This window comes from Anopheles cruzii, chromosome 2 (assembly GCF_943734635.1).
Source record: "Anopheles cruzii chromosome 2, idAnoCruzAS_RS32_06, whole genome shotgun sequence".
NCBI classification, from domain to species: domain Eukaryota; kingdom Metazoa; phylum Arthropoda; class Insecta; order Diptera; family Culicidae; genus Anopheles; species Anopheles cruzii.
In genome coordinates, this window is record NC_069144.1 from 27,573,384 (window position 1) to 27,587,587 (window position 14,204).

Below are 14,204 nucleotides of genomic sequence, written 5' to 3' on the forward strand. Positions count from 1 at the left end.
CACACGCTTTATACGCGCACGCAAAGATCGGGATGATCGCCGTCCGTCGTGCTTCCAGAGGACTCCCCAAACGCTAAATGGCTGTTATTTAAAGTGCAATCAATTCGTCAAATCACCGTTAAATAAAAGAGATAAATTATCGTTTAAACCAAAGCAAAAAAATTAAGACCTAAAAAGAAAGAGAGATTGGCCTGTTTCTCTTCTGTGGCGCCACCAGTGCCCTCGAGGGAAATCGGCCTCTAAATTCGGATTCGCATGATTCCTTCTCCCTTCCAGTTCCGCCGTTAGCTTCTCACGCGACGCATTTTCCCATTTTCCTCCGACTAGGGCTAGGGTGTGATGTGTTTTAATGGGGTCAGTAGTGCCCCAATCGGGTTTTTTTTAGCTTGGAGACCATCGTTTCGTAGCGCGCACTGTCGGGGTGGCGCGCTCCTCAGAGAGACAAGCGCGAAATTTGTTTCGTTTGTTTCTGTTTTCAACGCATCCCCGCTTCTTCGGTGTGCTCTTGTTCGCTTTTGTTTTATTAATAACTAGAATTAGAATTAATAATGAATTCTTTGCAGAAGTTTAATAAAAATTACTCGAATTTTACTTGGCTTTGCTGCTCCTTTGCAATCTCTTCTCCAGCACCTTCTTCTTCGCTGTTTTAAGCATTCTCCAGCGAGAGACCAAAGTGACACCTAATTAAATTCCTTTATGTCACCACACTTTGTCGCCGCAACCTTTTCCAGTTTGTACTTTGTACTACGTGTAATGTGTGTGTGTGTTGTGGGTGTAGGTTGGTCATCAATAATCTACCGGACCGGACTCTCGTGTAGCCACCACCGCGCGCGGTCGAAAGCTATGAAAGGAACTTTCCGTACACAATCAACCGCTGCACACGCCGTTCGTGGCGTGTGCACATCTTGGCCGCCCCCAAATTATGGGTTAGTTAGAAGATGGGGAAAGAAATGTATCTTCGCTTACAACGAAGACGGGTAAATGAAATAAAAAATGACACCCCCATTAGCCGGATTACATTCACTACGCGCCAGTACCAAAAATATGTGCCCTAAATGTGCCAGTTTAATAGAGTACAATACCGAGATAAACGAAACTGCGCCAAGGGGGTACGCGCAAGAGAATAGAAAGAATCTTCTCTGGACATCTCGAAGAAGATTTCGTCAAAGCAGAAACCGTCAGGAGAACCGAACTTTCCGTTTTCCGTGCCACTTGTATCCCGCGAGATCCGGTACCGACTTCTCATTCCGTCACCGCTCCGGTCCATGACGTTGTCGCGCCTTGGGTCTAGGGAAAGTATTTCAACGATTTCAATCGCTCCGCCGACATTCCTCCTTCGCTGCGCAATTCGGCCAACGTCGGAGTGGCACTGAAGGTAGTTGCTACGCGGAAGCAGAGACGGAATTGCGAAAGGTTAGAAAGGCTTCTTGCCCCGCCGGTTACCGGTGCTGCCAAAACTTACTTATTTCCTCCTTTGGCTCGTAGTGATGATGATGCAGATGGTGGTTGTGGTGGTGGTGATGGTGGTGGCGATGGTGCACATTGTTCGGGTGCTGTGGATCCGGCGAAGCGGCCCCACTGCTACTGCTGCTGCTCTCCTTTCCCGCCGGCAGCACCCCTCCTGACGACGACGTTCCGTTGCTCATTCCGATGCTGCCGCCGCCCCCGGAACTGGTGGCATTGTTGGTGCTGGTACTCGTGCTCGACGAGCCATTCGAGTTGTCGCCCCATTTATCGCCATCCTGAAGCTCCAGGTCCAGCTCCATGCTAAGCTCGCGGGTGAACGAACTAACCGTGGACGTTGGACTGCTGCCTACAGTTGCACCGCCCGGATCCTCCTTACGCTTTCGATTCGCCGACAACGTGGCCCGCGAGGATGCGGTCGAGATCGTAGTGTTGGTGGTTGTAGTACCGCCACTACTACTACTACTACTACTGGTGCTGCTAGCCGAACATATCGTAGACGACGTTGAAGAATCGCTGGACGTTTGCAGCTTCCGCTTCCGGTACTCCGTGATGGAGAGCTTCCGTTTCGGTGTGGCTGACACGGGAGAACCGCCAGCGGCAGCACCGTTCGCTTCACCGGCACCTCCAGCACCATTGGCAGCCGGCGTCAGTAACGCCGGGTTGAGCCGCGGGTCGGAGCTGGCGGTTTTGGTGAATATCTTCGGATAATGTCCCACCACCGTACCACCGACGATGGCGCAGGCTCCTGCTTCTGCAACGGACGAACCGCTGATCGCTGATGCCGCCGCCGCCGCACTTCCCAGCGGCGTTGGCGTTACGGTGGTTACGTCGCTGCCGGCAGCAACCCCCGAGAGAAGGGTCGATTTGCTCAGCAGGGGCGATGTGAGCGAGCCGAGTGTCGAGAAACTGGTCGGCCGATGCGCCGGATCGGTGGAGCGATGGGCCAACATTGTACGCTCGAGCAGGTTGGACACCTCCGATCGGTACTGATAGATGCCACCGGTAATGGAGGTGCCGGTGGGCGTTACCGAACCACCGGGAGCTCCCACACTGCCGCCCGGCGTCGTCGGGTAGTCAAGGAACGAGGACGAAACACTCCGGAGAAGGGGCGGTTGCTGCGGCTGATGATGCAGATGGTAGCCACCGAGGGTACTCAGATGGCTGCCCACCGTCGGTATCGGATCGGAGCGGAGCGACGAAAACGAACGTATCGGTTCGGCGCCGAACGTGGTGACCGACGGAACGATGCCCGGTGGTGCGCCGAGGAACTTGAGCGATCCCAGCAACGACGTGGCCGGCGTCAGGGTGCTTGTAGCCGCCAGAACCGACACCGACGACGGTGGGAGCGTCGCCTGTAAGACCGTCGGTATCGGATTGCCTGTCGACTCCAGCAGCGAGGACGCTGTTGTTGCCACGCCGCCGCCACCGGGTACTTCGGCTTCCCGATCACGATCGCTCTGCTGCAACGTCACGTTCACGGCGTCATCCTTTAGCGAGAGATCAAAGTTGAGCTTTACCTGCTTCTTGGCCGGTGGCTGACCACTGCCGCTGCGCTCCACGTTCGGTGGCGTCAAGCTGGGGCTCTTTTTCGATTTGCTGCGGTTGCGCGAGATCAAGTTCATAATGTTCTCGCTGTGGAACGATGCGATCACCTTCTGCAGATCTTCCATCTCGTTCTGTTCGGTGTTCGCCGTGATCACCGGAATCTGCTGCGGGGTCGGCCGTATCGGGGACGATGTGACCATCTTTCCGCCGCCCAGTTTTTCGACCATCTCCGGAAGCAGCTCCTCTTCCTTTTTGCCATTAACCACTCCGATCGGTTTGGTTGGCGGTTGCCAGTGGCCGGCCGGCCCATCGTGATGAACAGCGACCCCGGCAGCGCTAGAGCCAACGGTCACCACCGTCGTGATGGGCGAAGAGCTCGTCTCGGACATCATCTCGCGCATCTCCTGTTCGATGGATTGTACCCGCGACTTGCGCTTCCCTTGACCCTCTGGCGATCGCGCCCGCTGCGGAGCGTCGTCCTCGTCTTTGGCGCCGTCGTGCACGTCCTCTTCGACCCTACCCTCGTCCATGGCCGCCAGCTGTTCTTCGACCATCGTTTCGACCAGCTCGTCGAACGTGGACGACAGCGAGGCACAGATCGAGGTGTTGAGCTTGTCCGTCGACGAGGAATGTGCTACGTCTGCCGCGTCGTCCTCTTCCGCTTCGCAGTACTTGATCTCGTTTCGCTCATCATCCAGCAGCAGTGGCGTAATCCGCCGCCGCTGTCGCCGCCGCGGGTTCTCCCGATAGGTAACGACGTCCTTCTCGTCACCACTCATCAAAATGTCGTCCGCTCCCATTGGCGATAGCGGTTCGGGAGAAACCGATTCCAGTTCGTCTTCCAGCGCTTTCTCGGCGGCCGCTTTCTTCTGCTCCCCGTCCGGTTGCTGCCTTGCTTCGGCGTGTACCAACGCTTCGACCACCTGCTGGGTGATAGCCTCCAGCTCTTCGGGCCCTATCTCCTCCTGCTCGCTGACGACGTTAACCTCAGCCACTGGGTCCGACTCCTCCTGCAACTCGACCGCTGGCTCGTCACTGACAGTGGTTCCCCCGTCTTCCGACGTATCGTCCTGCTCCGGCTGTATTACTTCCTCCGTAGCAATGTACTTCTGGCTACCCTTACTGCGTGGAGTCGTCGGCGGTGTCACCGATGGCAGCGCACTGCTCGAAGGCGCTTCATCGTTCGTCGCTTGAGGCTGATCGTCGCAAGCATGAGGCGATTCTGCCTCCTGGTAATGCACGCTAGTGGTGGTGTCCGTTGCAGCAAAGTGCTCCTTTTCATCGGCCTCTATCGCCACCGCCGGTGACGATGGTTCCTCCGCGGTGGTGGTGGTGTCCATTGGCAGGTCAATCAGCGCCGGTTGGTCCGGTACAGTGGGCGCCGCCGCGTCAGAGGAGATCGTAACGGACACTGCCGTTGTTGGGGCAGTGTCCGTTTCGTACTGAATCGCGTCCGTCACTTCCAACGGGAGCACTGCGTGATGCGGCAGCGGCGGTGGTGGCAGATGGGGCCGGATTTGCTGCTGCAGCAGCGTATGGTGCTGTGGATGTTGAAGATGCTGCTGTAACGGGTGGTCATGATGGTGTGGATCGGAGGGTAAAGTGCTTTCGCTGCTCGTGGTCGTGGTCGCAGGAGTCGTGGCCGCAATCATCGGTGGCATCGGTCCAAGGTCGACAAAGTGCAACGGGGTCAGCATCTTGATCGGTCCCGTTGGCATCGCCGAGCGCGAAAGATCGATCGCCTGCTTCTCGGTTCGCTGATCCCAAAATCGGTTTTCGTTCGTCCCCCCGGTGGCCGTATTGTCACTGGTGCTGGATCCAAGCACCAAGTGGCCTCCGCTACTGTCGGACGGATAGGTTGAGGAGCCACCAAAGACTTGCTGCTGCTGTTGCTGCTGCTGCTGCTGCTGTTCATCCAGAATTCCGGTCACGTTGGAAGGGTTCTCTCGCACAACGCGCCGCTTTTTAAGGGGCGTCACGAAGCCATTCGGGGGTGGCGGAGAAGACGACGAAGACGAGGACGAGTGCAGTCCACCGCCGGTCGGGTGCTCATCCGTTTCCTCGGAGATTGCCTGCCGCAACCAGCGCTTCTTGACGGCCGCACTCTCCGTTGTTGCTCCGGAGCTCATGAAACTTCCGGTTGCGGTTCCGCTTTTATCACTTGCCGCTCCCGCACCATCACCAGACACTCCTGCGCCGATCATCGCCGATGACGATGATGGCCATTTGTTGCCATCCTGCTGCAACCTTTCCATCGAATGCGGAGAAGAGGTTTGCATGATAAACTCTTCGACTTTCTTCGCCGCGATCATTATGTTTCCGACACCACCGCTGGCCACCTCACTCGCACTGGCGGTGTTGCCAGTGTCCATCTGAACCCCTCCGTCGATGAGCGACAGGGGCGCCAACTTGTCGTCCACCGTCGAGATGTAGCCCGAATCCTGATCGACCGCGACCTGGGCCATGATCGGTGGTGGTACCACTGCCGTCGCCGTCGCTGATGATGATGCGGCCGCCGAGCTGAGCCACTCGCGGCTCATGCTCTTCTTGGTTTTGGCCTTGGTAGGATATTTGAAATCTTGCTGCTGCTGCTGCTGCTGCTGGGGATGCTCCGGACCCGGACTCGCCAGCGAATGCTCTTGATGGTGGGCCACAACCGGCGGCGAAGGAGCACCGGGAGGCACGGCCAGCGGTGAAGGAGAAGGCGAAGGAAGCAGATGATTCAGGTGATGATTGGCACGCACTGCTGCGGATGCATGCTCGAACGGGCCAACGGCCGCTTCGATGAGCATGCAAGCGGAACTAAGCAGCGGAAGATTGCTGCCGGTGCTATCCGTTCCGGCTTCGTCAACACCCGCCGCCGCCACTGGGATCCCAGTGGTTCCGGTGGAACCTTCCGCAACCGATGCTCCGACCGTCATATGGCTCGGACCGATGGCATCGCTGGCGGATTGCGAAAACGTTAGCAACAAGTCGGCGGCCTTATCGTAGTGCTGCTGCTGTCGGCGGTGGCCACCGGCATCTTCGTTGCGAAGCACCGGCGAGACGACCAAACCGTTGTCAACGCGCCCGGAAGATGGCTTACTGCTACCGGAGACTTTGGACTTGGATTTCGAACGGGCCGCGGCCAGCTTCTTGCGCCGTTGCTGCGTCGACGAAGCAAAGTGTTGGCTGACCGCTTTTTTGTTCTTCTTTTTCTTCGACCGCGCTGCCGTGGCCTTGCTGCTGAGGACGGCTTTTCGTCGGCTGCTCGCGGTGCTGCTGCTGCCACTGCCGGACGATGAGTGCTGGGAGTGGTGCAGGAGAAGCGTTGCATTGGCGCTCGACGACGAGGACACCGTCTCGAAGGCCCCCGCCGCCGTACCGGTCTCGCTGTTATCGTACGACAGCATTCCGGGCGCATACGAGGAGCCGCCTCCGATGCTTCCATCCATCGTGCCCTCATCGGACAGGTTACTGCCACCGCTCGCGTTCGTGGCGGTGTTGGACGTGGAAATACTGCGCCGTTTACCTCCGGTGCCAACGCACGCGCCACCGCTGTCTACGCTGCCACCGCTGCGTCGCTGCTCCTTCAGCTCCTGTTTGCGCTGCTGCGACTGTTCCATCTTGGCGAATGCCTTCACGATCGCTTCCATCTTGCGCTCCTCGCGCGTCAACTTGCGGCTCGGCTTTTCGGACTTTTCCGGCTTCTTCTTTTCACTCCTCCCGGAACCGAAACCACCTTCGGCACTGCCTCTCCGCCGGCTCTTGTTGCTGCCGCTGGCCCCGTGGAGGTGTTGTGCTCCGCCGCCACCGAACAGGTGATGCTGCGGTGACGTTAACCGTTTCAGGGGTGAAGACGTCGTGAGTGGGCCGTGGGCCTCCGCCGTGAGCGAACAGTCCGCGGTGTGTTTCCTTTCCAATGGCACCAATGGCGGGGAAGGTAGTTCCTCTTTGACGCTGTCCGCAGGCGTTAGCGAGGGCAACAGTAAGAGCGCGTCCTTCGCGACATCGAATGCCTCGGTGGTGATGGTGGCCGAGGACTCTTCTTTTACCACCGTCGGCTCTTTGTGCTCCTCCGGTTTAATACCGGCTTCCAACTTGGGCGCACCTTCTTGCTCCTTGCGCTCTTGTTGGTCGTGTTCCTGTTTTACCGTCGACCCGCCGCTTGTCGGTCCTTCCGATGGTGGGCCATTGTTCAGTGGTTCCACTTTTGCCTGCAGAATGCCACCGTCCGCGCCCTTTAGAACCGCCGTCCCTAGCCCTGATGGTGGGGGCGCTGGTGGTCGTGTGGGCGACAGTAGTAGAGAAATGGGCGATGCACGCGGTTGTGCCTTGATCGGTGATGCCGGTGGCGAGGGTTTGATCTGGATCTTGAGCACATCCTCGAGAATCTGTTGCTGGTGCAGCTGCTGTTGCTGCTGGATCAGCTCCAAGCGGGTCCCGTGCTCGAACGATTCGACCAGATTCCCCCGTGCGCCACCAGAAGTCGCCATTGCCAGCAGGGCAGCGGCAGCCGCATCTGGCGGACCCGCCAGTTGCAGCTGTTTAATGGGCGAGGGGGACAGCTGCTGCGGTGGATGGTTCGCGTAGAGGTGCTGCTGATGGTGCGGTAAGGTCAGTGGTTGCGGCACGCCTGCTGGTAATGGCACTGCGACGGGAAGGTGTCCAGGTGGCGTTGCCCCGGGAAGGGGCACCGCGAGGGACATCGGCGTCAGCAACGGTTGTGGCGATCGAAGCGGGGACGATTTGATGTCGTACATATGGTACGGTGAAGAGCCGGCTGCTGCTGGTGGTGCGAGTGGACTTCCTGCCGCAGGGAGATGCTGGGGAGAACCCATCAATCCGCCCCCGTAGAGGTAAGGACTACCACCCGTCGCCAGGATCGGAGAAGCCGCAGACAGTCGCGTTGTTGCAAGCTGCGAATGCTGCTGCTGTTGCTGTTCGTGTTGTTGTTGGAGTAGTTGCTGTAACTGCGCCGGAGGCATCATCGGTGGTACCGGGTGACCCAGCGGTGATCCCATAAAACCCGAAACATTCGGTGAAGCGGCACCACCGATCATCGGCATCGGCTGGCTGCCGTAGAGACCTTCCAAGCCACTTTCTCCGCCACTGGTCGACAGCGACCGATGCCGTTCTCCGATATCCGGGGCCATCGATCCACCAGCGTTCACCGAACGACTAGCACTATTATTGCGTGCCTTCTTCGAACCCGACCTCTTGCCCGGTGGCTGCCCTCCGGCCATTGCTCCGGCCGTGTTGGCTGCATCGAAATGATTGCCGCGCTTCGAACCCGCACCACTCGGCCGACCGACCATCGCTTTCCCTTGCGGCGCCGCCGCAGTGGCTATTGAAACTGGCCCATTATTACAAACTCCGATGCTGCCAGGGGCCACTGCAGTGCCACCTGTGCCTGTAGTCCCCGCTGGCTCATTTAGTTGCGCCGAATAGGCACAGTCCTTGATCAGTCCACAGGCGCACACGTTCGTGACGGTCGTGTGCGTCAGGATAACGACACCGCCCATCCGCCGAATCAACTGCTCATCGTGCCGGATCGTGATCTCCGTGTTGGACTTGATGTTGGTAGTGGCCACGAGGTACAGATGCACCACGCCCTTCTCGACGCTGTGCTGCAGCTCGGCATTCGGGCGGCACGAGCGTCGCACGAAGCGCGCATCGTTCCCGTAGGTGCGCGTGTCGACACACAGCTCCAGTCCACAGCTGGCAGCTCCGGCACTGCCGAGACCCACCACCGATGGTAGCTGGTAGAGGAAGAGGAACGGGCCGGCATTCTTGTTCTGGCTCAGTTTCCCGTTGGCGGCCATATTGAACAGCGACTGGAGCTGCTTGTGTTGACTCGTCAGCATATATTTGCCGCGCACCTCGATGATCGGAGTTCGCGGCTCGATATCGCTTGTGCCGATCAAGATTTTGCCGCCGGCGTGCGGAACGGTCGTACAACGGGGCGGAAGCGAACCCGTCCCCGGAACCACCAACAGCCGGTCGTCGGTTAGGAGTGGATTTTGCTGCGATTGCTGCTTGGCAAACGCCTGCAGCCGGGCCCGTAACTCGGGCGAGTAGTGGTTCGTCGTGGCCCATTCGTAGCTGTCGATCCAGGTGCGAATCATGTTCGTCAGCTTCTCCGTGCTCTGCTCGGCACTTTTCGATTTCTTCTTCGATGGCTTGGCCGTCGCTCCTGCGGCGGCCCCGGGTGCTGCTGCGTTGTTTCGTAGCTCCTTGCGCTTGTTATTGTTGTGACGATTGAGTGCCGCTTCTGCTTTCTTGCTTAACTTTTTCATTACGGTGCCCACGAACGGAGTACTGGTTCCGGGCCCGGTAACTGAAACACCAGCACCACCACTACTGCTATCACAGTGCATCGGAACGGAGGATAAGGGACCACTGGCGAGCACCGATGGGCCGACTGCACCACCTCCCATTGTCATGAGCGTCATCGGTGAAAGGCCGCTCCCGTGAACGGAACTATCCGCTACGCTGGCTCCGAACGATGTAGACAATAATGCGCTATTACCACCAACGCTGTTCGCGTATTCTGGGTTCTGTGAAGAAAGCACCGCCGAGGCGGACATCCCGCAAGATGATCCCACAATACCACCGATCGCCAAGGATGACGTAGACGAAATGCTGTCCGATTTTTTGCGCGATCCACTGGTGGTACGGGATTTCTTCGTTCCCTTCGCTGGCTGGTGGTGGGCTTGGAAGTGCGCCTGATAGGCACCACCCGCCACCGGGTGCCCATGGGTGCCGTCGTTGTAGAACTGGTACGAAAGCTGTCCTTTGCCGCCGGCGGCCGTTGCTGACACTGTCGGTGGCATAAGATGGGTAAGTTGCGTGCTTGAGGACACGACACTGCCATCGGCACCACACCCGCCGCCCAGACTGCCGGCGATCGTTGAGGACGAAGACGCAGCCGCGGCCGCGGCCGTCGAGGGTACATTGTTGTTCGCCAGGAAGACATTTTGCTCTTTGCGTTTGTGCTGCTGCAGCTGACGGGCGCGAACTTTATCCACCTTTCGCGGTTGACACAGCTCACAGTTGTACTCGTCCGGAATGTTTAACCGATCGATTCCCATGCAATCCACGTGTTGCCAGGCGCTAGAGTGAGAACGAGCAAAATGTTGGGTTGGCAACAGGAAAACCGATGGGCAAGGTGGCCATCAGGATACTTACGAGCATTTATCACAGCATATCATGTAGCCATCGTCGTGCGTCAGATCGCAGATGCAGCGCGTTACTGAATCGTCCTCCCCTTCGCACTCGGGCGCCGTGTCCGTTTCCTCTCCCAGATCGTTATCGAGCCCGGTCCGGGAACCGTTGCTAACTACCGACTGCGCATCGTCATCCGGGGCTCCGGGGCGTGTCGTAGAGAGGCCACCCTTCGCTTGGTACAGATACTCAAACATGACCCCCGTCGATGCTCCTCCGGTCGCTGGACTGGCACTGGCACTGCTTGCGGAGGTGGCCTTTGCTAGCTGCGCCAATGGAATCGAAGACGATTGCGCCATCGGCGACACAAGTGCATTGGCAGCCGAAACCACGGCGGCGGCTGCGGACGGCGTAGCTGGCGGGTTCATTGCCTGCTGCTGCTGCTGCTGGCCAGAGGAATGTAGTTGCTGCGATGAGGAGGAGGATCCAGGAGCCACTATCGTCGACAGAACACTCGCCGCCGTCATCGTCGTTGGCTGATCGCGCGTGGAATGCAACGACGACGCTATACAGTACGTGTGATCTTGCATGATCGCCTGCAGCAAGGCGAAACGCCCGCAGGAGGGATCGACCGGTGCCGGACGCACCTCGACACTGTTCACCTCATCGTCATCGCGCCCGGAATAGTGTGAGCCGGAGGCATAGCCATCGTTTTTCAGCGGAATACTATCGGCATACATACTGACCGTTCCGTCGATGGATCCGCTAGAAAGGGTGACAAAAAAAAGGAGGTTGAAAGTAAGTGACTGTTTCTGTTGAACGAGAATGGTTTGACATCTTTGTCCCGTAAACTTACCTTACTCGACGCCCATCCAGGGAATCGCCGCTCCTACCAGCAGCCGGGAAACTGCTGCTCGCCGGTGTTGCCGGCGACGGTGCCTCGAACGAGTGCTGGCGGCCGTAGGAAATGGTTGCCGCCTTCGCCGCACTGCTGTCGATGGATTTTTTCGACAAATTCTGCAGAATCCGGGCCGTTAGCGTCTCATCGGACTGCAGTTGCTGTTGTCCGTTGAAGTAGGAGGAAGCGGTAGTATCACCAGCACCACTCGTGTCGCTCGCTAATTGCTGCTGATGCTGCTGTGAAACTCTCGATGGCGAAGAAGCGTACACGTAACGGGCGTGTTGCTGCTGCTGGTAAGGCGGAGAAACGGCATGATTGACCATCGCCAGTGGTGGTTGGTGATCGGCACCAGCACTCAACTGATGCTGATCCAGTGCCACATAGTTGCACGGAGCCATAGTTGGGACCGCCGCCGCCGCTAGCTGATACTGGCCACTGTTGTTTCGCCCTCTACCGGAACCGAACGTTGTGGGAAGTTTTGTGGTTGCTTTCGTGGATGAAGTGACCACCGAGCCACCGCCATAGGTTGATATTACGCTCGTGAAGATGTTGGCGCTGTTGCCAGAGCCAGTCCCTTTGGGCGCGCCACTTTTGGCGATAGTTTCGGGCTGCTGATCGAACGCACCGACCGTGGCCGCTGCCGTGTAGAGATTGCTGAGCCCCTTATGGCCTTGGGTGGTCAACGTGGTGGTACCGAGTGACACCGGCGAAGAACCTACGGGCTGAAAGCTTGATAACGAAGTCGGAGTATTGAAGCGGCCACCGGAGATTTTCCCCACAATTGTCGTCGTCGTTGTTGCACCGCCACCGGACGAAAGTATTATGGGCACTCCCGTGGCGGTGTGCGGTTGCTGCTGTAACACGATCTGGGTGCTGCCGGCGGCGGCGGCGGCGGAATTCATTGCATTGCCGGATGTGCCCATCATCAGCGGAACGCCCCCCACGCCAACGGCCATTCCGCCCGGTGAATGCGTCCGAGAGTGGGGCGATGGCGAGGCAGGCGATGACGCGGCCCCGGAGCACCCGGACTGATGATGCTGCTGCTGCTGCTGGTGCTGATGCATTTGGATCAGTTGACTTTTTGTCGTTTTCAGCATATTTCCGGTTCCCCCGGTGGTCGTTAGTTTTGCCAAACCGACACCGTGCAAGGCACTGGCCGAAAGTTTAACACTCGTGACGGGCGAAGAGGAACTGGCCATCACCAGATTTCCTGGCTGCTGCTGCTGCTGTACGAAGGATGGTGACGATGTCACCATCATCGTCGTTTGCTGCTGCTGTTGGATGGCATTCGGATGGTGAAAGCTGACGGATTGTGCCGGCGAGGTCGTGTAGATGGACGAGGTCGTCACCGAGCCGTGCGGCTGCAAGGAACCGCCGTTGGTCGCAACGACCGCCAAACCGCCACTTTTCATGTACAACGTTGAGGCGTTGCTCGTGGTGAGCGTTATGTTGCCACCCTTCGCCCCACCGCCACTCCGGACCGCTTTCAAACTCACATTGACCGTTCCTCCGGTGCCGGTGCTTCCTGCAGCGGGTTGCAGCGAGTGTTGCCCTTTGCCGATCGTGACTGTCCCGGGTGGCTTGGCCGCCGTGTTGCTCAACAACGCCGCTCCCGTTCCCGTTTGCTGCATCAGTTTTAGTGACGCATTTTGACCCACCTTACCCTTGCTCGCTATTGGAATCGGTTTGACGTGCGTCGAAAGGACATTCTTTATCTCCAGCATCCCACCGACGGCCAGCGCATTACCGCCCGTATCCTGGACGGTCGTGTACTGGGCATGCTGCTGCTGCTGTGGTTGCTGTACTATTCGACCACCACCGTTGCTCAGCGAGTTACTAGCACCGGCCATGTTTGCCCCACTGTTGGGCATCCGTGTCACGAGCTGAATGTTCCGCGGAACGGTCAGCTTGTGCACCATCGTCGCCGAGCCGGCCGAGCCACCGATCACAGTACCGGCGGACGAAACGACCGGCGTGCTAATAGTGGCCGGCAACATATGATGATGGTGCTGCTGCTGCTGCTGATGGTGATGGTGCGTTTGGTTGTTGATGGTTTTCACGTTCGAGATCGGCACGCCGATCAGTTTGCTGGCATTCAGCTTGGCACCGGTCGACGTGAGAACGTTAAAGTTCTTCCCGCTCCCATCGATGTAGTTGAACGTTTGCTGCTTCTGCTGCTGTGCGGACACGGTTTGAAACGTTTGCTGGTGTCCGCCCGGCTGGTGGGCACCACTTTTCGACACAAGCGTCACGTTGCCCAACATCTGCACACGGGATCCGACACTGCCACCGACACCGGTGGACACCAGCGGAATGTCCGCGTGCACCGGTGCACCACCCGGTGTCTGCTGCTGCTGCTGCTGCTGCTGTGCAGCAGCTAGTTGCATGTTGATGCTGTTGCTCATTTGTCCACTGTTACTAACACTACTACTTATGACACTATTGCTATTGCCACCGGTGTTGCTGCTAAAACTAGTATTGCTCCCGTTGCCAGTAAGGGACGCGACGGACGTTGCAGTAGTTGCTGCCGTCGTTCCATAGCTTATCAGATTCGAATATTGAACGGCGCACTCGCGCAGCTTGAGCGCATTGGCGGCATTCGAAAGTTGCTGCAGGCCCGCGGCCGCCGTCACCACGTCGCTACTGTCGAGCAAATGGTGGTGCTGGTGGTGGTGGTTGTTGTGCTGATGATGCGACGCCTGATGATGGATGCTACCGGAGCCTTCCAGGATCAAAACGTTCGCGGGCGTTGAAACGGTACCACCGCCACTCACAATACTGCCGCCGCCGTTACTATTGCTACTGTTGGATTCTGTCGTCGTTGTGCCGCTCTTGAATGTGGTGCTACTGTTCATGGAAGCTGCAGACATGTTGTGTTGTGGTAGAAGGTTTGGACACAAATTGCTGTAGCGCTCGTTGTCGTTGGCTTACTCTGATCGATCTCTCACATTCGCACACAGTCGCCGACCGAAGGATATTCCCGAAAGGGGTCTAGAAAAGAAAACCTCGTACGGTTCACACACTGGCGGCCAGATATACTCACTGAACACTTGCGATGTATGTGCACCGCCGTCGCCGACGAGCTTCAGTTTTTAGGTGTGTCAATTTTCTTGTGCACTCTCTATAACGGAAAGATTAACTAACA

The 14,204-nt window shown here is 58.0% G+C and overlaps 1 protein-coding gene across 1 annotated transcript; it reads right to left on the minus strand.

The window, feature by feature from the left end:
- Window positions 1-1,287: 1,287 nt before the first annotated feature.
- Window positions 1,288-13,929, minus strand: LOC128278780 (uncharacterized). The gene is made up of 5 exons (XM_053017509.1): window positions 11,015-13,929; window positions 10,730-10,923; window positions 10,183-10,654; window positions 1,463-10,107; window positions 1,288-1,382 (listed from the first exon to the last, which is right to left on the minus strand). The coding sequence occupies exons 1-5, from the start codon at window positions 13,927-13,929 to the stop codon at window positions 1,288-1,290; spliced, it is 12,321 nt and encodes a 4,106-aa protein (XP_052873469.1).
- Between the last annotated feature and the right edge of the window lie 275 nt (window positions 13,930-14,204).

Coding starts and splice junctions, on each gene's coding strand:
- LOC128278780 (XM_053017509.1), bottom strand. CDS start 13,929: ATGTCTGCAGCTTCCATGAACAGTAGCACCACATTCAAGAGCGGCACA. Junction 10,924..11,014: donor CTGGATGGGCGTCGAGTAAG/GTAAGTTTACGG, acceptor CACCCTTTCTAG/CGGATCCATCGACGGAACGG. Junction 1,383..1,462: donor CGAGCCAAAGGAGGAAATAA/GTAAGTTTTGGC, acceptor GCTTCCGCGTAG/CAACTACCTTCAGTGCCACT.